Raw genomic sequence first — 25,715 nt, 5'->3', positions numbered from 1 at the left:
CTTGCCTCTTTTATCCAACATAGTACTGGAAGACCTAGCCACAGCAACATTAATAATGAAATAACAAAGAGAAACAATCCATAAATTCAATGATGCAGTCCCTATGAAAATATCAATGGTATTTTTCACAGAATCAGAACAAATAATATTAAAATTTGTATGGAAGCGCAAAAGACCCCAAACAGCCAAAGCAATCTTGAGAAAGAAGAACAAAGCTGGGGTTATCACAATTCTGGATTTTAAGATATACTACAAAGCTACTGTAATCCAAACAGCATGGTACCAGCACAAAACAGACACACAGATCAATGGAACAGAATAGAGAGCCCAGAAATAAACCCATGCTTATGTGGTCAAGTAATCTATAACAAAGGAAGCAAGAATATACAGTGGGGAAAAGACAGCCTCTACAACAAATAGTGTTCAGAAAACCGGACAGCTACATGCAAAAGAATGAAAGTGGGCTACATTCTTACACCATACACAAAAATAAACTCGAAATAGGTTAAGAACCTAAATGTGAGACCTGAAACCATAAAACTCCTACAAGAAAACGTAGGCAGTAATCTCTTGAACATCAGCCTCAGCAATATTTTTCTAGATATGTCTCCTCAAGCAAGGGACATAAAAGCAAAAATAAACTATTGGGATTATGCCAAAATAAAAAGCTTTTGCACAGCAAAGGAAACCATCAACAAAATGAAAAGGTAACCTACTGAAACTTACATTTGTAAGTGATATGTCCAATAAAGAGTTATTATCCAAAATGTATAAAGAACTTAAACAACTCAACACCCCAAAAATAATCAATTTAAAAATGGGCAGAGACCTAAACAGACATTTTTCCAAAGGAGACGTATAGATGAAAAGATACTCAACATTATTAACCATGAGGGAAATGCAAATCCAAACTACACTGAGATAGGACCTCACACCTGTCAGAATGGCTAGAATCAAACAGAAATAAGTGTTGGCAAAGATGTGGAGAAAAAGGAACCCTCATGCACTGTTGGTGGGAATGTAAACTGGTGCAGCCACTGTGGAAAACAATGTGGAAGTTCCTCAAAAAATTAAAAATAGAGGGGCGCCTGGGTGGCTCAGTCAGTTAAGTGTCCAACTTCAACTCAGGTCATGATCTCATGGTACATGAGTTCCAGCCAGCATCAGGCTCTCTGCTGTCAGCACTGAGTCCACTTCAGATCCTCTACCCCCACCCTCTGTCCTTCCCCCATTCATGCGTGTGATCTCTCTCAAAAATAAATAAACATTAAAAAAAAAATAAAAATAGAAATACTATATGATCCAGTAATTCCACTACTGGGTAGTTACCCAAAGAAAATGGTAAGTACCCCCCCCCAAAAAAAAAGATATACACACCCAATGCTCATTGCAGCATTATTTATAATATCCAAGATACAGAAATGACCAAAATATCCACTGATAGATGAATGGATAAAGAAGACGTGGTGTGTATATACACGTGGAATATAACAGAATATTACTTGGCCATAGAAAAGAATGAGATCTTGCCATATGCAACAACATGGATTGACCTAGAGGATATTATGCTAAGTGAAATAAGTAGAGAAAGACAAATACCACATGATTTCATTTATATGTGGAATCCAAAAAAAAAAAAAAAAACCCACAAAGAAACGAACAGCAGAATCAGACCCATAAATACACAGAACTGATGCGTGCCAGAAGGGAAGCATGCTGGGGGATGGGCAAAATGGGTGAAGGAGAGCAGGGAATACAGACTTCGAGCTGTGGAATGATTCTTTTGATTCAAGGGAATGAAAGGTACAGCATAGGGAGTATACTCAATGGTATAGCGTTGCATGGTGACAGATGGTAGCTACACTTGTGGTCAGCACAGCATAAAGTATAGATCTGTCCAATCACTATGTTGCACAACTGAAACTAATGTAACATTGTATGTCAACTATACCTAAAAAAACAGATGTGAATAATCAAATGTTAAATTATGCTTATTATACTCTGTAAAAACATCGATAACAAATTTCAAAAGTTTACCTCAAACATTTAAAAAATGTAGAACATACAACGAATAACTTTTACAGGACAAGGTCTCACTTATGTGAAATGCTTTATTTCTTTATAATGGCAGGCATAAGCTTCTGTTTTACTCTAGAGCTGACTAGATTCTTCAATTCTATAAAATTAACCATCAGGATTTTAAATGCACTCAATTCCAAGTGGCTTTAAGACAAATAAACATTTGCTTTACTTATCTGATCATCTGTCTTCCCCACTAGAAGGATGGGTATTTTTGTCTCTATTGCTTATTGTTATATCCACAACACCTAAAATAATTCTGGCACATACTGGTTATACTAATTTTTACTTTTGATTTATAATTCATGAAAAATAAAGGAGGATTAAAAGCAGATCTTGTGGGGCGCCTGGGTGGCTCGGTGGGTTAAGCGTCCGACTTCAGCTCAGGTCACGATCTCGCAGTCCGTGGGTTCGTGCCCCGCGTCGGGCTCTGGGCTGATGGCTCAGAGCCTGGAGCCTGCTTCCGATTCTGTGTCTCCCTCTCTCTCTGCCCCTCCCCCGTTCATGCTCTGTCTCTCTCTGTCTCAAAAATAAATAAACGTTAAAAAAAAAAAAAAAATTAAAAGCAGATCTTGTAACACCAACCTGCAAAACTGGTATTAACCCCACAACACCTTTACTATTTAAGCCTCTTTCCTCTAGCCTTTCACTGGGACCAAACTTCCTCAATTAAAAATCTATTCCTAATAAAACACAAATAAAATGATAACTAATGCTAATAGAACAGTAATAGAACTAACCATGGTGGAATTTCTAAAACATTAAATAAAAACGATTCATCTCTGCGAAAACAAAAACAAGTCTAGAATCCAGTGGACTTCAGCCTTTGTGTGTAGAGTTATTTTCCACAGCACTGTCCTGTCCCTTACGTCCTATGCCTTTTCAAACCACCTTAGTTCCTATGAATAACTCAGAAACACAAGAAATCTTGGAAATACACTCCAACCTCTAATTTCTTTATAATAAGAAAACACACAAATACTATTTACTGGCTACACTGACATTTAGAACAAGGAAATGGCAAACTAAGCAAAAACTAAATCGAGTTCATGATTAGGGATCCCCACTTCCAGGAGCCCATGTCCCTGGACAAATTCATCCAACAAACACTAAACTCGTACTATATGCCAGACACTGTCCCAAGTGCCAGGGATACCATTATAGGGAATCTTTGCTTCTTCAGAGCTCCTGGCTCCAAATATAACTCTACATATCCTAAAATAGCCTGTAAAGTTGGGCAAAGGATCACCATGTTAACTGAACTGGAACCCATTCTCCCTACTAGACCCTGGGAGCATTCCTAAAAATCCAGACATTTTTTTAGCTGCTGGTGTTAACAGCATAGAGAAAAATGGCAAGGGTTAGAAATAGAAGGATTCTTTCTTCAAATAAGGAAACTGAGGCCCAGAAGTGTAAAGATCACCTACCTTTTAAAATTCTTTATAAGCAACTACCCTTTTAAATCAAGACCTCCTTGAACAAATCTTTATTTTTCCAATGTTACCCTCTTCACCTGTATCTGCACTTTTTCCACCCCTCCCTTAGGCATTATTCTACACAAGCTTCTTCTCTCAGCCACCAATACCAATTCCCTATTTCTGCTACCACACTTCTGTTCAAGTCTGCTCTTCCCAACTACTATCTAAATTCTCCAAATTCAATATGTTTTTTCCAAAGTCACCCTGTAGGGTCCCATGAAACTTGGCTTCTAGTCCCTCCCCTTTATTTGCAGGTTACCAGTGAAATGGTCTGGTGTTTTCCCAAGGCCCTAGTCTGCTTAAAACCTCTTTGGCTGGACACTTCTAACCATTCTGCTTCTGGTATCTTCTGCCTCTGTAACCTCCAGCCTCTCCAACTGTTTCCTCATCCCTAAACGTCAGCATTCCTTAGGATGTAGCTTGGGCCCTCTGTATCTCTACACAGATCTTTCCTATATACCCATCTGTGTCAGTGTCTTCAACCATCATCTCTACAAAGGACTATCAGATGTAGGAAATCAGCTCAGACCTTCTTAGGAAGGTCAGCTCAGACCTTCTTAGGAAGGTCCAATCATATTTCAAATATTTCAAACCTCTCCTTCACTATTCAGCAATAGCTCCGGACTCAATATCTGCCAACTCACCATATACCATGTTTATCCCTTCCAAAACCATCTCCTTGTCCTGACTCCCCCATCTCTACTACAGATACCAAGCTACCTCTAGGGAGGGAGATAATGTAATAGCCAACCCTGTGATTCTTGACTGAGCCCATCTGGCTTCTGGCTAGGCCACTTATTAGCAGTGTATCCTTGAGCAAGTTAACCTCTTTGAGCCTCAATATCCGTATTTGAAAAAAAGAAAAGAACCACAATACCTCTCTCACAGAACCACTGTGGCCATTAAACATATGGGAAGCTCCAAATAGAAGGCGAAACACATAAGAGGCACTCAATAAATATTAGCTACTAAATCTTCCATGGTTCACATTAACAGCAGCATTGAGAGTTTCACAACTAAGCCTACTTAGCTTCCACCGCAGCTTAGTCTTGTTCTAGGCTCTGGACCTATTTCTTATCCTTAAACAGGAAATTTAAGTCACTCCAGTTCAGGACTTATCAACCTGGTTCTGATCTTCAAACTGAACTCTTTCCTTAACTACCAATATACAACCTAGATCACCATTTTGGTCCTGGGTATTTAAGGACTACTCAGTCTTGTCCACTGCCCTGAGGGGCTCTGAGTCACCTAACTCCCTGATGATTAACAGCTAGCTCTGAAATGCTAGCCCCACCACTGCAGCTGAACAACCTGTCCTCTTGGCATGCCTTTAGAACACCAGCCACCCACCATGCAGTATCAACATTTCACCTAACTGGACTTCTTCCCACTGCCTGGAGGTGAATGTCTCCTGCAAGAGCTTCCCTCCCCTGGTGGCCCCTCCTACTCAAGCCTCATCTCAGCACTAATCTCAAAGTCATTCAGGCCCAACACCTTAGGCCTCTTGGGTTCCTCCGTTTCCCCCATACCCAATCAAAGCTGCTAAAATCTTTCACACAATCCTCTGCACTCTCCTTTCCTTGTTTGGACATCTTTATCCTTTATCAGTCTCTGACTGCATTTCAACTGTGCTTCCAAAAAACAGCCAGATTAATCATCAGAAAAACATAGCTTTCATATGTGACTGCACTTCTTAAAAGCATTTGAGACTCTCCACTTCCTATAGGATAAAATCTACTGTCCTTTGATTATATTGTGAATTTTCCTACTTCTAAGCTTTTACTAACACTATTCCTTCTAAAATATCCTCTCTTCCCCTTCTCTGTTCACCCAAATTTTATTATTTCCTTCAAAGACATTTACCCAAACCCTATGTTCTCTGTGAAACCCTTTGTGATATCCCTTTGTGAGCAGAGGGGAAGCAGTGCAAATAATCTAAGACCAAGTCAAGTAAACAGACCAGTGTGACTTGGAATGGGGCGAGAGTGATTATTTTGGAAACAAGATCAGAGAAGTGATGGGAGGCCAGGTCCCATGGGGCCTTCTTGGCTATTATAAGGATGTTTTCTTTAAATATGAGCAAAATTGGGGTGCCTGGGCGGCTCAGTCGGTTAAGTATTTGTCTTTGGCTCAGGTCATGAACTTGTGGTTCATGAGTTCGAGCCCTGCATCAGGCTCTGTGATGACAGCTCAGAGCCTGGAACCTGCATCAGATTCTGTGTCTTCCTCTCTCTCTCTGCCCCTCTCCCCCTCATGCTCTTTCTCTCAAAAATAAATTTAAATTTTTTTTAATTAAAAATATATATATAAGCAAAATGGAGATCAACTGCAAGGTTTTATGCATTTACTAGCAAAGATATAGAACTTGGATTTCAAAAAGATCATGCTACCTGTGGCGAAAAGAACAAGCCATACATAGACAGGAAAGTGAAGAAGCAAGGAAACTGATTAAGAGGCTATTATAGTGTCTGGGTAAAAGAGTGTGATTAGAACCAGGGTGGTGGCAATCAGAAGTGGTCTGAATCCAGATGTATATGCTGACTGACGAGGGATATGAAAACAAGAAAGGAGTTAAGGATGACTCCAAGTTGTTAGCCTAAACAAGTGGAAGAACAGAGGTGTTACTGATATGAGGGAGAAGATGGTGGGAGGAGCAGGTTTTGAACGTGGTAAGTTTAAGACATATATTGGCCATTGAACGGAAATGTTGAATTGGAAGATTGTTACATAAATCTGAAATTCAGGGGAAAGAGATACATTTGGGAACTCTCAGAATACAGATCAGGCGGGTTTCACAAAGTATCTGTGATGTTAATCGTTCTGTAACTGCTCTGCCCCATACAATAGCCAAGAGCCACATACGATTTGAAATGCAGCTAGGATGACTGAAAAACTGAATTGTTAATTTTCATTGATTTGCATTTAAAAGCACATGTGGCTCATGGCTGCACAGTGAACAAAGCATATATAAATAATATTTAAAACAAAGTGACTGAATGAGAACCCTAATTGAGTAGGTAGAGATGTCCAAAGATTGGGTACTGGGCACACCAACGACACGGATTATTTGTGATAGAAAAAAATAAATAGATCAAAACAACCCAAATCTCCATAAACAACAGAACAGAAAAATAATTAGTGGCATAGTCACATAAGACTGCCATTCAGCAGTGAATGTATACATCTACATGGATCTCGAAACAATGTTAAATGAAAAAAAAAACTCAGAGAAGAAAATTTTCTATTAAGGTCAAATGCAGAAAAAACTAAAAAGTATACTGTTTAAGACTATATTCAGATTAATAAAGTATAAAGAAAATCAAGGGTATTATTATCTAAATACAGGATAACATCACCTCTCCAAGGGAGGGAAAAGGTTGCAACCAGGGAGGTGAGCACAGAGAACTTCAAAGTTACTGGAAATGTTCTATTTCCTAAACTAGATGGTAGGTACACAGATGTTTATTTTGTTATTCTTCTTTATCCTATGTGGGGAATAAGCTTACCAATTCCCTGAGCCTGCACTGATGGATTAACAAGACACAAAGAATCAGAAAGCCATAGGATGTTCACACCCAAGTTTGGGTAAACAAGATCACGTAAATAGGTATAGGTAAGGCGAGGCAAAGGCCCCAGTATAGAACAAAGGCCCCAGTATAGAACAAAGGAGATAAACAAGATTACGTATTCAAGGCAGAAATGCCCCCCAACTTAGTACTATAGCAGAAAGCTTTCACAGGAAGGAAGGACCAAATTAGGTAAACAGGTAAACAGGGCTATAGACCACTGCGGAGAAGTTGCCCAGAGTGGAGCTAATTAGCAAAAGAAAAGTGCCTTGTTTACCCTGAGGGAGCATGCTCTTTCTTGTCCCCTAGACCAGTTCAGGTAAACAGAGGTGGTGCCTCACATCTACTGTAAACAACCTTCCCCCTGGCTGCCCGCTACCCAGCGCCAAGATTTTGTTTTGTATTAACCCAAACCCCTAACACCACATATCTTCAAAACCTCCTTTCCCTCACGCCCATGAATTAATGTTCACAGTTTCATTGTCTCTTTGTGCACATTCATCACCGTGTTTGTAAGCCTTCTGATCCTAATAAAAACAGAGCAAGGACCCTTAATCAGGTTGTCTTCCCCCCAACATTGGCCATCTCTCGCATTTTTAATCCTGTGTACTGCTTTCCTGCGGGACAAAAAAGAATTCCAGACCCAGAGTCTACAACAATCCTATATACTCTTCCATGTATGATATTAATTAAAAGTAAAAAAAAATATATAAGGTAGTATATGGTTAAGTGTCAAATAAATGTTTCAAAATCTTGAATAAATCATTAAGTTTAGAAAAAGGAAAGACAATGGTGTGACCTTAATAAGGTCTAAAAAAGAATGACGGAAAAGAAAGAAAAGAGAGGGGCGCGTGGGTGGCTCAGTTGGTTAAGTGTCCAGCTCTTGGACAGTGCTCTTGACAGTTGCAAAGCCTATTTGGAATATTCTCTCTCTCTCTCTCTTTCTCTCTCTCTCCACCCCCCCCCCCCAGTCTACCCCTCCCCCATGCACTGTCTCTCTCAAAATATATTTAAAAAAGAGAGAGAAAGAGAGAGAGAAGGCCATTCTAGAATTGAGAATGAACACCTCATGTACAAGACACAGTAAATTGGTGGGTCTGACTAGAGAAGAGGAAATTTAGGTTGAAAAGTTAGGCTAGGGCCTGCCTATGAGATGCTTAAATGCTGGGTCAAGAAGTTTGGACTTGATCTTGAAATAGCGCAGAACGACTGGTGGTGTCCAAGCAAGACAATGGCATGGGGAAAGTGGTAGGTTAGAATGAATCAGATAAGGATCAACTGGTAGGGAGACAGGAGCCTGGAAAAAATCAGTTATAGAGCTATATGCACCCCTATGTTTATTTATTGCAGCAGTGATTACAACAGTCAAGATATGGAAGCAACCCAAGTATCCATCCACAGATGAAAGGATTAAGAAGACACACACACACACACACACACACACACACACACACACACACACATATGTACATACAATGGAATATTACTCAGCCATAAAAAAAAAGAATGAAATCCTGCCATATGCAAAAACAGATGGATCTAGAGGGTATAACGCTAAATGAAATAAGAGAAAGACAAATACCATATGATTTCACTCATATGTGGAATTTAAGAAAACAAAGGAAAAAAAGGACCAAAAACCCGACTCTTAAATATAGAGAACTGGTGGTTGCCAGAGGGGAGGTAGAAGAGGTGAAATAGGTGAAGGGGATTAAGAGTACATTTATCATGATGAGCTCTGACTAATGTATAGAATTGTTGAATCACTATACTGTACAACTGAAATATAACCCTGTATGTTAACTATACTGGAATTAAAAAAATATGTATCTAGAATTTGTAGATGTGAGATGTCAGGGAAGATAGTCATGGCCTTAACTAGCATGGTGGTTGGAAGATTAAGTGTACTCCAAGAAACTTGAGGATGAAAGACTCAAAAGAGTTTGGTCTTCAGAACAGACAGTGAGAGAAAAATAGATGCAAAGACTACTCCAATTTTCAAGCTAAACTAAGAAAATGATTAACATCAGGGTGCCTGGGTGACTCAGTAAGTTGAGCAGTCAACTCTCAATTTTGGCTTGGGTCACAATCCCAGGGTCCTGAGATCCAGCCCCAAGTCGGGCTCCACGCTGAGTGTGAGACTGCTTAGGATTCTCATTCATTCTCTCTCTCTCTCTCTCTCTCTCTCTCTCTCTCTCTCTCTCCCCCCCACCCCCCCCCGCCCCGACTCATGCTCTCTCTCTAAAAAGAAATTAAAAAAAAAGTTTTTAAATGATTAACCTCAATATTTGCAAAACTAGGGAAATCAACAGAGAAAACTGGTTTTCAAAAAAGACCATTCATTCATTCATATAATAAATATGTCAAGCAAAGTATGATACCTTCCCCTCAGGGAGCAGCTTGTGAGTGCCATTTTTTTTTTTTTTTTTTTTTTAACAGTTACACACTTTTTAATGGGCAAAGAGAAACTATACAGTTCTTTGGGAGTCATAAAAGCTTTTATAGCTTTTAATGGTACAAGAGTTTCTTAAGTCCCACTTTTATTTATTTTTTTTTTTTTAAGAGAGAGAAAGAGAGAGTGCACACAGGAGAGAGGAAGAGGAGGAGGGGAAGGGGAGAAGGGGAAAGGGGGAGAGGGGGAGAGGGGGAGAGGGAGAGGGAGGGGGAGGGGGAGGGGGAGGGGGAGAGGGAGAGAGGGAGGGGGAGAGAGAGAGAATATCTTAAGCAGGCTCCACACTCCGCACAGAGTCCAACTCGGGGCTCGATTCCACAACGCTGGGATCATGACCCCAACAGAAATCAAGAGACAGAGGCCCAACTGACTAAGCCACCCAGATGCCTCTCTAAGTCCCACTTTTAAAAGAAAGAGTACTGTAATAAAAATATTGAGCTGCTTTTCAAAATGAATTGAAAGAGGCAATAGAAAACAAGAGTGGACATGTATAGTAAAAGGTCATAAGAAGTGGAATTATTTGACTGAAAGTTTCTTGAGGACAGAATTTATCACTGACTTGCTTTGCAAACCACCACCACCCCACCCCCCCACCCAGTGCTGAGCACACTGTAGTGAATGATCACTACAAAATAGATACTCAAATAATGCTAAAGGAAAAGAGAAGAGTGAGGGCTGACTCAAGAAAAACTTAGTAATGCCTACCAAGCCTCCAGAACCCAGCATACCTGAAGGATCTACCCCTTAAGGTATCTACCCCTGTAAAAGGAAAATGCTTTAGCCTTGTCACCCTGATTGAAAGGTAGGTTGATTATCTAGGGACCTCTTTAGGAGATCTAAAATACCAATATAAAAGTAGAAAGGAGAGGGCGCCCAGGTGGCTCAGTCAAGCATCCGACTTTGGCTCGGGTCATGATCTCACTGCTCATGATCCTGCGGTTCGTGAGTTCGAGCCCCGCATCGGGGCTCTGTGCTGACAGCTCAAAGCCTGGAGCTTGCTTCAGATTGTCTCCATCTCTCTGCCCCTCCACTGTTCGCACTCTGTCTCTCTCTCAAATATTAAAATAAAACGTTAAAAAAAATTTTTAAAGAAAAATAGAAAGGAAATCAATTGTTTTAAAAAACATATGTTGAATTTCTGCTCCCCACACTACTTACTCCCTGGTAAGATTATCCCTAACCTTAAAGGCAGATAGACAGAATGTAACATTTTACTGTCTACGGTTTGGGCTAATGCTAATTAAAGATACTCAAAGGCATTTTTTCCTTTTAGACCATTAAAAAACATTTTTTCTGGTTAAAAGTAAAATAAAAGCCTGGGGGCACTTGGCTGGCTCAGACAGAAGAGCCTTCAACTCTTGATCTCAGAGTTCTGAATTCAAGCCTCATGGTGGGCGGAGAGCTAGTTTGCTTGCTTACATACATACACACACACACACACAGTGGTTGTACCACTTAAAAAAAAAAAAAAAAGTAAAAGCCAGGATCTTAATAGCTAGTCCCATATGGCACACTGTTACCTATGCCCACAGAACAGAGAAATGCAAAGTAGAGCAGCCTGCAAAGTGAGATGACCAATGTACAGGTGTTTCAAGTAGCTGCCAGGCACTGGCCTATTACCTCCAGGTTCCCCGAGATAATCACAACTCCAAGTTATCCAATATGGCTAAACAGGGGACAATGAGACTGCTTTTTAAATGAATTGATCTTATACAAATGCTTTCAGACCATCTCTTTCTCAAGAGGTTAGAACAGGGAATGAATGCCTCAACACTGGCAAAGGCAGTATAACATAACAGTTAAGAACTCAGGCTCTGGCACCAGACAGACATGGGTTAAATCCCATGTCTCTTGCAGTAAACAGCCCTGTAAACATCTCTGTTAATACATCTCCCTACTATGTACAGAATCGATTACCTTAAGATTTTGAATATGTGGCAGCTTCAGATGTTAGTACTTTCCTTCTTATAACTACACCCCAGTCCCTTTGATTTTCCTGTATTTTCCTTACTAGTCTCAACTGCTAATTTTTACTGTAGAGCTGTCTAGATGTTGATCTCATTCATTATCTTTGAATCTCCTGAATTTCCTTCTCTGAGAACAACCTTATCTTGAAGCTCTGGCAATTCAACCCATGCCCTGAATTTCATCAATGAAACTGAAGAGCAGTCGGAGAAAACCACAAAGAAAACTGGATTGTAAATAGAACATACAAACCTCTTTGTTGTATAAAACTTCAAATTGATGATTTCTTTAAAATCCCAAATTCTGGGTGCCTGGCTGGCTCAGTCGGTAGAGCATGTGACCCCTGACTCAGGTTTGTGAGTTCAAGACCCACTGCTGGGTGTACAGATTAGTTTAAAATAAATCTTTAAGGGGCACTTGGGTGGCTCAGTCGGTTGAACATCTGACTCTTGATTTCTGCTCAGGTCATGATCCCAAGGTTGTGGGATTGAGCTCCACGTCGGGCTCTGTGTGCTGAGCATGGAGCTTGCTTAAGATTCTCTCTCTCCTCCCCGCCCCCCCTCCCCAGCTTACTCTCTAAAAAACAAAATACTTGGGGTACCTGGGTGGCTCAGTTGGTTGGGCAGCCAACTTCGGCTCAGGTCACGATCTTGCGGTCCATGAGTTCGAGCCCCGCATCAGGCTCTGTGCTGACAGCTCAGAGCCTGGAGTCTGCTTCAGATTCTCTGCCCCCCACTCTCTCTCTGCCCCTCCCCCACTTGTGCTCTGTCTCACTCTCTCAAAAATAAATATTAAAAAAAATTAAAAATAAAAATAAAGACAGGAACGCATCAAAAATGAATTCATTAAAAAATAATAATAAATAATAAAATACTTAAAAAAAATTTTTTTTTAATCCCAAATTCTGTACACTGGAGAATATGGAGCTAAACATAGCCTATTAGCAACAAATTAGATACCGAAAAAAATCCTGACCTGAAGAAAGCCTGTGGAAGTACTCTGCCTCTGCTCACCACTCCCACTTCTTTCTCTAAACTCAGGGATCTAATTTATGCTTGTTGTAGTGGATTTTGCAAATAGTGGGGGAAAAGAGGAGGGAAAACAGGTTTCACAGATTTTTCATTTGCATCAGGCACCATTACTACCATCCTACTTCAGTAGGGAAAGACTAAGTCCCAACCAGTTTCTCTGCTTCAGGTCTCTCCACTCACTTACAGCCTGCACACAGCCACCAAACTAATTTCCTAAATTAGCAGTTTCATTAGATCACTCCCCACCTCAAAAACTCTTAGCGGCTCCCTAAACTATGCACTGAAAAAGCCCAACTAAAATTCAAAGCCCAGGCTAGCATTATCCCACTTTTATAATACAAGACTTGTCTCCTAATTGCCCCCCAGAAATTCTCTAAGGCTCCAACTAGCCTAATCTGCTCACTGTCCACCCCCCACCCCCAACCCCTGCACGCCTAGGCTGATTACACCCACCACCGTCCACCCTCCACACTTTCTGCTTTTCCTTCAAAGGCCAGACCCCCTCCTCTATCTCTGCCCTGCACTATGCTCCCAAAGCACGCACTGTCGTACTGCCCATCTTCTGACCCTAGCCAAACACATGCTTTTTAGCTGGCTATATATTCTCTTGGCATCTCAATCTGCTCAAACGAAGTCAAAGTTCCTTGGAAAGCAGACTACATACTTACACAGGTCTATCACAGTGCCTCGCACTTAGTAGGTCCTAGATATTTAAAAAAAAACAGAGGAGCTCAAATGATACATCTAAGTAGGGCAAGACAATACTGCCCATCTTTGCCGATTCCCCTCTGTTCACAGTAAAAGGGATTCAGCGTTCGCGACAGGGCAATCAATGTATTTCTAGTATACACGGAGCAGCGAAGTGGAGAGAGCACGCCACCGGATGGCAAAAAAACACCCGCGTCCCCATCCTGGTTTTTGCCACAAGCCCTGCAATTGGGAAATCACACAATCTCTCTGGGCCTCGGTTGTCTCAGGTGTAAAACAATGGAGCTGTTTTGATGGATCCCTAGGTATCCTTCGGCTCCCGAATTCCCCGGGACTGGAAATCCAACACCCATCTACTCACTAAGGCGCAGGCAGGCAAACTTTTACGGTGCCCGACGCAGGCATTTCCATATAGTAGTGGAAACTCCGTTCTCATGGAAAAAAAGCAGGGCTGAGAGGAGGGTAAGAAGCGGTCTCCCTGGACTGGGATTCCTTTACCCCATAGCCAGGGGCAGTTGGACTCGGCTTCCTGCCTCTCACAGGCAGACTCCCCGGAGAGTGGCGCGGCACCGCACGGCTCCGGGAGCGGGCCGGGGTGACTCCGTCCGCGCCCCGCGCCCTCAGCACTTGTGACACACGCCCCGTGACCCCGGGTCACAGCCCCCGTCCGCCCTCACCCGCCCCAGTGGCGCCCTCCTCTCCCGGCAAGGCCCCTCGCTCCCGCCCGGCCGGCCGCCCTTCCGGGCCCCGGAGCGGCCTCTGCGCGGGCGTCCGGGCCCCAGGCCGGCGGGACTGGCGGCGTGAGGGGCGGCGGCGGCGGCTTTAAGTGCTGAATCACCACTTTGCAACCCGAGCTCCAAACCACCGTGACCCGCGGGCCCCGGGGGCCCGGTCGCTCCGCTCCGCTTACCCACAGAGGCGCTCCGGGGGCGGCAGGCGGGCGCCGACGACGGAGCGGAAGGTGCTGGGCCGCGCGGAGTGCAGCAGCCACGCTAACCGGTACCGCATACCCCAGCGCAGCCGCCGGGAGCACCGCGGACGCTTCCTTCTGGCGCCGGGAGCCGGCCCTGCCCACTGCGCATGCTCAGTCCGCCGCGCCGCGCCGCGCCGCTTCCCGGGAGCAGCCGAGCGGCCGGCGCTCCGGGTTTTGCCTGGAACCCGGCAGGGCGGGGGCGGCGGCGGGGACGGCAGGCGTCCCCGGCCCGAGCCAGCGGGCGGGACGGAGTCTGGGCGGGGAGCTGCGGGAGCCCGGCAACCAGGCTTTCCCAGGCCGGGGGTGTCCCGGCTGGGTCACACAGGGACGAGATGGGAGGGCGGCGAGGTGTATCTGGCTTAAGTGTTTGTAAGGGGCAGGGTCTCACGAATACCGTAGGAGCACAACGAGCCATGTTTGCGGAGTCGCCCCCATTGGCTTTCGCCCTGGGCAGTGCAGGTGTTAGAAAGAAGCCCTAGGACCAGGCGGCGCGCGGCCCGCGGGCTCCCTCTAGAGCGCGATGCGGACCCTGAGGGGGAGTTAGCAGCTCCTCCAAGAGCCAGGGGGAGATGGGACCCGCAACAGCGAAAAAAAGGTTTCCGTGGCCTTTCAAATCCGGAGTAGAAACTCCTACTCTGCATTACTGCTGTATTAACACAACACTACACGTACGTATAGTAGTACTACCATTGCCAGTGTACTTTAGTCATTATTTATAACACAAGACTTTTTTCCCTGATGGCTTTACGGAGCTGTGCGTCCAAGAACAATCTAATAGTTGTTATGGATCTGACTTTCCATTACATTTCCATTTTACAAGGGTCTTTAAGGCAGAGTGCAGTTAGGGATAGTGACTCCCAAGCTTAAGTACCTTTAGGTCTCTGATGTGGCAGATGGAAGTCTGCTGCCAAAAACAGTGCTTTCAATCCTATTATTGTTTCAAATGGGAATTCGGGAGGAGGTTCCCTTAATTAAGCGGATGCTTCGTTAAGGAGGTACAGGGATCTTTTTTAATCGTTTCAGCTAAAGGCAAACGTTGGATGGATGCAAACTGAGGTATCAGAGATGAGGAAGTGCAAAATAGGGTAAAATTCCACAATATTACATTCTAGCCTCACCCCACCTGTATTAGTGTCCTGTGGCTGCGATAACAAATTATCACAAAGTTAGTGGCTTAAAACAACAGAAATGTATTCTCTCACAGTCTGCAGGCCAGGAAGTCCAAAATCAAGATATTGTCAGGACTGCACTCCCTACAAAGGATATTAGGGGAGAATCCATTCTTTGCCTCTTCCAGTTTCTTGTGGATGCCAGTTTCCTTGACTTATGGCCACATCACTTTAATCTCTGCCTCCATCTTCACATTGCTTTCTCCTCTGTGTGTCTTTTCTTCTGTCTTTTATAAGGACACTTGTCTTTGGATTTAGGGCACAATCACGTAATCCAGGATTATCTCATTTCATCCCTAACTTGATTACATCTGCAAAGATACTTTTTTTCCATGTAATGTAACACAGGTTCCTGGGATGAGGACATGGACACATATTTTGGGGGCCACCACTCAACTGAGTACCCCACCTTTCCAGCTTCTACCCCCGCCCTCTACTAACTGCAATTCACACAGCTATCACAGCTAATTAATGCTTACAACAATACTAACTTGTCAGTTGTCTAGCAGCTTCCAAGCCCAGTTGAAATAGTGTTGCCTTTACAAAACTTTCCCTCATTTCCATTCCTCACATACCCTAATTGAAAGTAATCACTCTGATCTGAGCTGCCACAGTAGATCACCTTTCTCTAAAGGCACTTATTTGAATTTTAACTTTCCACGCTTGTAAGTAGACTTGGAATGATGTCTTAGACATTTTTGTATCTCACCTGGCAGCCAGCATAGTGCTTAGTTAACACTCGTCAATTGCATGTTTCCTGAATCTGATTAAGCCTCTAGATATAACTACCTTTCATAGGAAATACAGGGAATAGACATGTTAAATCACACCATAAGGATACTATCAGCAAAATTTAGAATGTTTGGAACACTACAGGAAAAATGACCTGAATTGCAAAATAAGAGAGAAAGGAGAAACCTATGAATTAAAGGGGACTTAGAATTGACAAGTTATGATAAGCTGTTTATTAACTTTTATATGAAAATGAAAAGGGTCGGGAAGACCCAATGGAAGAAGAATCTGGAACACTTACAGTAGCAAGTATTAAGAGTTATTATTAAGCTATAGTAATTGACATGACAATGGCATGAGGGCAAATAGGCCATGGAAAACTATTTGGTAGTATCTATTAAAGCTGCATATATGCATATGCTATGATCTAGCAATTCAACTTCTAGCTATATAGGCAACAGATATGTGAACATGCATCCATAAAAATACATGTTCTAGAATGTTCACAGTAGCACAATCAATAATAGTCCCAAACTGGAAACAGTCCAAATGCCCATCAACAGTAAAATGCACAGGAAAAATAAATTGGGGAATAATCACACAACGGAATACTATACAGCAATGAAAGTGAACAAACAAAAACTAAAAATATGGCTGAATCTCACAAACATGGTGAAAGAAGACAGATCCAAAAGAGTATTTACTATATAAGTCCATTTATATAAATTTGAAAACCAGGCAAAACTAATCCACAGTATAGTACTAGAAGTCAGGCTAGTGGTTAGGGAGAATAAAGGGGGCTTCTCAAGTATGTTTCTAAGTGGGTGTATTCAGTTTTTGAAAATAAATTGAGCTGTATACTTACGATTTATTCACTTTTCTGTTTGTAGCACTTCAAAAAAACCTTCAAAAGATAATACTTAAATGTTTTTATTTTTATGTTTTTTATTGTTTGAATTTTTAAAATATAATTTATTGTCAAATTGGCTAACATGCAGTGTGTACAGTGTGCTCTTGGTTTTGGGGTAGATTCCCATGGTTCATCACTTACATACAACACCCGGTGCTCATCCCAACAAGTGCCCTCCTCAATGCCCATCATATTTAAATGTTTTTAATGTTCATTTTTGAGAGAGAGAAAGCACAAGTGGGGGAGGGGCAGAGAGAGACACACACACACAGAATCCAAAGCAGGCTCCAGGCTCTGAGCTGTCAGTACAGAGCCTGACATAGGGCTCGAACCCACGAACTGTGAGATCATGACCTGAGCCAAAGTCAGACACGTAACTGACTGAGCCACCCAGATGTCCCTCAAAAGATAATATTTAGAGGCACCTGAATGGCTCAGTCGGTTAAGCCTCCAGCTCTTGGTTTCAGCTTGGGCCCTGATCTCACAGTTTGTGAGATCGAGCCCTAAGTCAGGCTCTGGGCTGACAGTGTGAAGCCTTCTTGGAATACTCTCTCTCTCTCTCTTTGCCTCCTCCCCACTCGGCTCCCTCTGTCTTTCTCTCTCAAACAAATAAATAAACATTTCTAAAATGGGCTAACATAGGGGGGCCTGGGTGCCTCAGTCGGTTAAGCGTCCTACTTCAGCTCAGGTCATGATCTCGCGGTCCGTGAGTTCAAGCCCCGCATCGGGCTCGGTGCTGACAGCTCAGAGCCTGGAGCCTGTTTCGGATTCTGTGTCTCCCTCTCTCTCTGACCCTGCCCCGTTCATGCTCTGTCTCTCTCTGTCTCAAAAATAAATAAATGTTAAAAACAATTTTTTTAAATAAATAAAATGGACTAACATAATTAAAAAATGTTTATTTATGTTTGAGAGAGAGAGAAAGTACAAGTAGGGGAGGGACAGAGAGAGAGAGGGACACACAGAATCAAAGCAGGCTCCAGGCTCTGAGCTGTCAGCACAGAGCCCAAATCCAGGCTCGAACTCCTGAACCACAAGATCGTGACCTGTGCTGAAGTTGGATGCTTAACCAGGTACCCAGGTACTCCAACAAATATTTTAAAATATATACATAATATTTAAAAATGCAAAACAAAACAAAAAAAAGACATATTAACCAAATGATATATGTGGTTTTTATTTGACTCCTGAACAAACCTATTATGAAAAAGAAACATTTATGAGACAATCAGTAAAAGTAAGAATAGTGTGTAGATATTTGATATTAAATGATTATGTTACTTCTGGTGGTATGTTAATGGCTGTGGGGTTTTGTTTTGTTTTTTTTTTTTTTTTGGTTTGTTTGTTTGTTTTTAGAGTTGAGATATATACTGAAATAATACAATGCCTGGGAGTCAGTTCAGATAATTCAGTAGACAATGAGGGAGAGAGGAAACAATAGATTCAACAATATTATTGGCCATGAACTGATGATTATTGAAGTTGGATAATGAAAGCTGGGTTGGGAAGGTTATTATGCTATTCTATTTGCTTTTGTGTATGTTTGAAGTTTTCTATGATAAAAAGTTTTAGGGGCTCCTGCCTGGCTCAGTCAGTGACTCTTAATCTCAGGGTTGTGAGTTCAAACCCCACATTGGGCATGGAGCCTACTTAAAAAAAAAAAGTTTTATAATGTATGTTAGTTTTAAATAAAGGACTATGGTAATAAAACACCTAAAAGCAACATGAATTTTTTGTAACGTTTATTTATTTAGGGGCGTCTAGGTGGCTCAGTTGATTAAGTGTCCGACTCTTGATTTGGGCTCAGGTCATGATCTCATTGTTTGTCTGTCTGAGCCCTGTGTCGGGCTCTGCACTGACAGCATACAGCCTGCTTGGGATTCTCTTTCTCCCTCTCTCTCTTCCCCTACCCCCCCTCGCACGCAGGAGCATGCAGGCACATACAATTTCTCACTTTCAAAATAAATAAATAAAATTTAAAAAATTTAAATGTTTGTTTATTTATTTTGAGAGACAGAGCACAAGCAGGGGAGGGGCAGAGAGAGAAGGAGACAGAATCCCAAGCAGGCTCTGCACTGTCAGCACAGAGCTGCATTCAGGGCTTGAATTCACAAACCCTGAGATCATGATCTGAGCCAAAATCAAGACTTAACTGACTAAGCCACCCAGCCACCCCCAACATGAATTTTTTAAATAAAATGTTTATATATAAGTGATTTACCTTTTTTTTTTACATTTATTTATTTTTGAGAGACAGAGACAGAACACAAGTGGGGGAGGGGCAGAGAGAGAGGGAGACACAGAATCTGAAGCAGGCTCCAGGCTCCGAGCTGTCAGCACAGAGCCCGACGCGGGGCTCGAACTCACAAACCATGAGATCACGACCTAAGCCGAAGCCGGACGCTTAACCTACTGAGCCACCCAGGCGCCCCCATACCTTGATTTATATTTTTTAAGTTTACTTATTTATTTTGAGAGAGAAAGAGAGAGAAAATGCTCGCAAGTGGGGGAAGGGCAGAGAGAGAGAGAGACAGAGGATCCCAAGCAGGCTCTGCATTGTCAGCACAAAGTCCGACATGGGGTTCGATCCCACGAACTGTGAGATCATGACCTGAGCAGAAATAAAGAGTAGGATGCTTAACTGACTGAGCCCCCAGGCACCCCCCCTCACCTTGCTTTATATGTTAAGGATACATGAGGAAAGAGCAACCAAGTTTCTAGTGGAGTTTACATTATAGTGAGAGAAAGAAACAAGTAAACTAATACTTATATAAAATAATTACACAATATGATTAAAATAAAATGAGGGTAACCAGAGTGGGTTTTCCTGCTGTCTAGCTGTACCCAAGTAATAGTTCTGGGACTTTTCCTCCATCATCACTACTGCCCATGGGTGGGAGGAGGTGGCAAAGATCTCACCAGCTGTATTAAGGGGGTTAATTCGTGTCCCGAGCTGTTGACAATAGGAGTGTGCACATGGGACAGTTTAGGTGGGAGATCGGCAAAAACTCAGAGCGTAGGGTTTGGTGTTTGGGCTGCATAGGCAGCTGTCAATAAAGAGCTTCTGTGGCCCTTCTCATGGCCTAACTCTCCACCAGAACCTCTCCTAGAATTTCCTCTCTCTCTCTCTCTCTCTCTCTCTCCCTCTCTCTCCCTCTCTCTCCCTCTCTCTCTCCCTCTCCCCTAACCTCCATCAGCTCCTTCCTAATTCACTTTAATGTTCCAGCCAGGAGTTTCTCAACTAGAATTTGAAAGTCATGAAGGGGCAGTCATCTCTTCTCCTTATGTCATTGTCTTGCTTCAGACTCTTCTCATGGCTTTCCCTTAAAAGCCTAGTTTGAAAGTTACAAACACTGAATATTCCCTTTTCTCTTTGCTTTCCTGCTGTAAGAACCCTAATTCTCCTGGACGTCTTTGGTCTCTAGGGAAGGGTTCTGAGGTTCAGCCAAGAAATAGTAAAACCTGGAGAGTAAAACGTCAACATCTTCTTTTGTTATGTGTGGAAAGAAAGAAATTGAGTTTTATGAAAGAGTTTGGGGGGCTACCTCAGATAGAGTGGTTGGGGAAAGGAGATATTTCCTCTGAGGAAGTGACATTTAAATTGTAACTTGAAAGGTAAGAGGGAGCAAGTTATAGGAACAGGTGAGGGAAAAGACTCCACACAGTGGAAATATCAGTTGCAAAGCGTTGGGAGAGGAGAGTCTGGCGTTATCTGAGATCTACCAGAAGGCCAGAGAACTGGAACCCTCTTCTTTCCCGTTGTCTTGTAACCAACCTTTGCTACTGAGACTCTACTATTAGAACACTACAGCAAACCAAATTTGGATTTGGGGAACTCTGTACCTAAACGTTTTGGGATTTTTTAAATAGGCTTATGAGCAGCTCACGGACTGTGTTTTTCCCATCAGTTTATAAGGACATGCAGATACACCATTTGTTCTCTCTGGCATTCATAACCACAGCCAGAACCTAACATGATTCTGGCAACTATGAAAAAGATAGCTAAAGTAAAGTGCTCCTCAACTGTTTAGCAGAGATTTGCATAGATGTTGTTCCAGAGCCTTAAAATATCACACAAATAAAAATGTGTATGAGGGGCTTGGAATAATGCTTAGGTTAAATAAAAATTCAGGGCGCAAAATTATGCATTGAATTATGATCTTAATGATTAAAAATATGCTTGTATATAATTGGAAAGAAGTACATCAAAACATTAATAGTGGTAATGATTAGGTTGTGGAAATCTATTATCCACACACAGGAATTCCAGAAAGGAAGAACAGAGACAACAAGTAGAAATGTTCAATGAGTAATTTAAAAATACTTCCCACAACTGAAGGAAAGGAATGGCAAGATTGAAAGAATTCATCAAATGCTCAGCCCAATAGGTGAAAATAGACATACACCAAGGCATGTCACTGCAGAATTTCAGCACACTGAAGGGAAAGAGGAGATTGCTTAAGGTTCCAGAAAGAAAAAAAAAAAAAAAAGAGGCCACATACACATGATCAGGAATCGGAATGGCTTTGGACTTCTCAGCAGCAGAAACTAGAAAACACCGTTTTTAAAAACTCTGGGGCATGGGGTGCCTGGGTGGCTCAGTCAGTTAAGCATCTGATGCTTGATTTCGGCCCAGGTCATGATCAATGGGTTCGAGACCCCCCAGTCATGTTCTGCGCTGACACCAAGGAGCTTGCTTGGGATTCTTTCTCTCTGCCCCTCCCCTCCCTGCTCATGTTCTCTCTCTCTCTATCTCTCTCTCTCTCTCAAAATAAATACGTAAACATATAAACATTAAAAAAAATTCTGGGACAGAAATGCTCTCGCCCTAATGGTGGCACAGAGGCTACAGAGCTCCCGGTCTTCAGGGAATACTTATAGCTGTACACAAATTGGCAGCTCAAAAGTAACCTGTATAAATCAAAGCCTGGAAGGTTCTCCCCACATGTTTTTCTCTGTGTGAAACCCTTGGACCCCTTTATATCCCAGAGTGTGAACGTATGAAGGATTGGCAATGGTAATCAAGACTGAAGCTTCCAGGTGGAAGAACTCAGAGTCATATTTAATATGTTTTATTTCTTATACAAACCACCCATGTTTTTGGTTGCAAAATCACATCTGCTATAATAATTATTAGGGTAAGTTTTAAAGATATAAAATTTTAGTAATAATCATACATATAAACTAATACTTTTGAAAATAGAAATGCTATGGAGCTGGTGGGTTATATAAAACACTAATTTCTCCAGATTACTAATATTTTCCAAAAGGCTTCAAATAGAAAGTCCGGCAGTAATCCTTCAATTATTCAAAAACGCCTACCTACCTGCTTGGAAGGAAATACAGGGAGAACAAAACACAAATTTACATTTCAATAAAATACAGTTCTGCACTAAGAGAGTAGGATGCTCATTAAAAATGCTTTTCTTTGTTATCAAAGTAAGAATAAAGCTCTGTGAGGGGCGCCTGGGTGGCTCAGTAGGTTGAGCGTCCAACTTCGGCTCAGATCATGATCTCGCAGTCTGTGAGTTCCAGCCCCGCATCGGGCTCTGTGCTGACAGCTCAGAGCCTGGAGCCTTCTTTGGATTCTGTGTTTCCCTCTCTCTCTGCCCCTCCTCCACTCATGCTCTGTCTCTCTCTCTCTCTCTCTCTCTGTCAAAAATAAATAAACATTTTTAAAAAATTAAAAAAAAAGAATAAAGCTCTGTGAAATAATTAGAATAATTTTCCCCAAGGGTTTATTTATATTTATTTTTAATTTTTTATAAAGATTTTATTTTTTTAATATTTATGTATTTATTTTGAGAGAGAGAGAGAGTAGGAGTGGGGAGGGGCAGAGAGAGGGAGAGAGAGAATCCCAAGCAGGCTTCACGCTGTCAGCACAGAGCCTGACATGGGGCTCAGTCTCACGAACTGAGAGATCATGACCTGAACCGAAGTTAAGAGGCAGCCCCTTAACCCACTGAGCCACCCATGCGCCCCTATAAAGATTTTATTTATTTAAATGTTTTATTTATTTTTGAGATAGAATGTACACACGCAGTGGGGATGGGCAGAGAGAGAAACGGGGACAGATGATCCAAAGAGGGCTCTGTGCTAACACTAGTGAGCCCAAGGTGGGGCTCGAACTCACAAACCGTGAGATCATGACCTGAGCCAAAGGCGGATGCTCAACCGACTGAGCCACCCAGAGGCACCTGCATATACTCCTGCTACCACACATGCATACCCTCCCAAAATTATCAATATTCCCCCACCATCAATTTATTACAATTGATGAACCTACATTGAACCTACATCATTATTACCCAAGTTGTTAGTTTACATTAGGGCTCACTCTTGGTAGTGTACATTCTATGGGTTTGGACAAATGTATAATGACATATATCCACCATTATACTATAGTACACAGTATTTTCACTGCCCTAAAAATCCTCTGTGCTCTGCCTATTCATACCTCCTTCCCCCAACCCCTGGCAGCCACCGATCTTTTTTACTGTCTCCATAATTTTGCTTTTTCCAGAATATCATATAGTTAGTATCATATAGTATATAGCCTTTTCAGATCGGATTCTTTCATTTAATAATATGCATTTCAGTTTCTTCCATGTCTTTTCACAGCCTAATTGTTCATTTATTGTTAGTGCTGATAAATATTCTATTGTTTGGAGGTACCACACATTATTTATTCCTTCACCTGCTGAAGGATATAGTGGTAGCTTCCATAATTTTGGCAATTATGAAAAAAGCTGCTCAACATTGTGTGCAGGTTTTTGTGTGAACATAAAATTTCAACTCCTTTGGGTAAATACCAGGGAGCATAATTGCTGGATTGTATGGTAAGAATATCTTTAGTTTTGTAGGAAACAACCAAAGTGGTTGTATAATTTTGCATTCCCACCAGCAATGAATGAAAATTCCTATTGCTCCACATTCTTACTAGCATTTGGTGTTGTCAGTGTTTTGGATTTTGGTCATTCTAATAGGTGTGTAGAGTATCTCATTGTTGTTTCAATTTGCATTTACCTGATGACGTGATGTTGAACATCTTTTCACATGCTTATTTGCCATCTGTATATCTTCTTTGGTCAGGTCTCTGTTAAGGTCTTTGACCCATTTGTACCCCCACCCCAGATTTATTGAGGTATAATTGACAAATAAAATTAGAATATAGTGAAAGTGTATAATGGGGGGACACCTGGCTGGCTCAGTCAGTGGAGCAGGTGACTCTTGATCTCAGGGTTGTGAGTTTAAGCCCCACATTGGGTGTAGATTACTTAAAAAGACAATCTTTATAAAAAAGTGTGCAATGTGATGATTTGATATCTGTATACATTGTGAAAAGAGTCCTATTGGTGTGGGCCCATTTTATAATCAGGTTGTTTTCTTATTTTTGAGTTTTAAATGTTCTTTGCATCTTTTGTATAATAGCCCAAAAATGTCTTTTGCTAATATTTTCTCCCAATCTGTGGCTTATCTTTTCATTATCTTGACAGTGTCTTTCACAGAGCAGATAATTTTAGTTTTAATGAAGTCCAGCTTACTGATTATTTCTTTCATTGATTGTGCCTTTGGTGTTGTATCTAAAAAGTCATCACCAAATCTAGAGTCATCTAGATTTTTTCCTGTGTAGCCTTCTAGGAGTTTTGTAGTTTTATGTTTTACCTTTACATCTACAGTCCATTTTGAGTTAATTTTTGTGAAGGGTTTGTGTCTATATTAATTTTTTTTTTGCCAAAAGCACTGAAATGCATATTATTAAATGAAAGAAGCCAATCTGAAAAGGGTAGTATCTCCACATCAAGATTTTAGCGGTATTTTTGGAATGATTACTGATTATAGATCAAATTATAGATTGTAGAATAAATATTAATTGTGGAATGAATAATGATTAATCAGTAAAAGTTTTTCAAAGCTCAAAATTCAGTGATTTCTGAAGTGATTAATAAGTGCAATTAATGAATAATCACTATCTCCTACTCTAGTTTTGTTTTATGACTTCCCACAAGTATCTAAACAATTATATAACCCTGACAATTATACAAATATTGGACGATTGTATTTCTGATGGATAAAAACAGGATCTGCGATAAAACCACTGACAGCTAGACATGGCAGCACATGGTGCTAGAATGACAGCACACAGGAAGAAAAATCTTCACTTTTGATAGAGAACAAAATATAGCTACATTTAGTCTTACTTGGGGTTTTTGCTTTAGTTTTTTTTTTTTTTAATGTTTATTTATTTTTGAGAGAGAGAGAGAAACAGAGTTGAGCAAGGGAGGGGCAGAAAGAGGGAGACACAGAATCTGAAGCAGGCTCCAGGCTCTGAGCTGTCAGCACAGAGCCTGATGTGGGGCTCGAATCCACGAACCATGAGATCATGGTCTGAGCTGAAGTCGGATGCTTAACCGACTGAGCCACCTAGGCGCCCCTTGCTTTAGTTTTTTTAATCGCTAATGAAAGCTCTTTTTTAATCCACTAGAATATAAATAAATCCAGCGTCTTTACCAGCACAAAGACACTTAACAGCACAGCGTCAGAATAAATATTTTTATGACCTCTTTCCTGTAGTAGGTTGAAAGACTCCCTAAAAGACATCGCTTCCTAATCCTTGTGAATGTTACCTTATACAGCAAAAAGGGACTTTGCAAA

The 25,715-nt window shown here is 41.7% G+C and overlaps 1 protein-coding gene across 4 annotated transcripts in view; it reads right to left on the bottom strand.

Moving 5' to 3' along the window:
- IDE (insulin degrading enzyme) overlaps positions 1-25,715 on the bottom strand; it is a 154,400-nt gene that overhangs the window by 99,216 nt on the left and 29,469 nt on the right. For 2 of the 4 annotated variants that reach the window (XM_078434589.2, XM_078434590.2), the window contains exon 1: positions 14,190-14,365. The exons of 1 other annotated variant lie outside the window; for it this stretch is intronic. In XM_078434589.2, coding sequence (XP_078290715.1) covers positions 14,190-14,287 — 98 coding nt within the window. In that variant the 5' untranslated portion in view covers positions 14,288-14,365. Of the gene's footprint in view, positions 1-13,640; positions 13,871-14,189; positions 14,366-25,715 lie in introns of those variants that run through there. One more of the 4 variants, XM_078434591.2, reaches the window with a different exon arrangement.

Source organism: Panthera onca, chromosome D2 (assembly GCF_046562875.1).
Source record: "Panthera onca isolate mPanOnc1 chromosome D2, mPanOnc1 haplotype 2, whole genome shotgun sequence".
Classification (NCBI taxonomy): domain Eukaryota; kingdom Metazoa; phylum Chordata; class Mammalia; order Carnivora; family Felidae; genus Panthera; species Panthera onca.
Note: the sequence above shows the minus strand (reverse complement) of the source record. Positions and strands in the feature narration are given on the sequence as shown.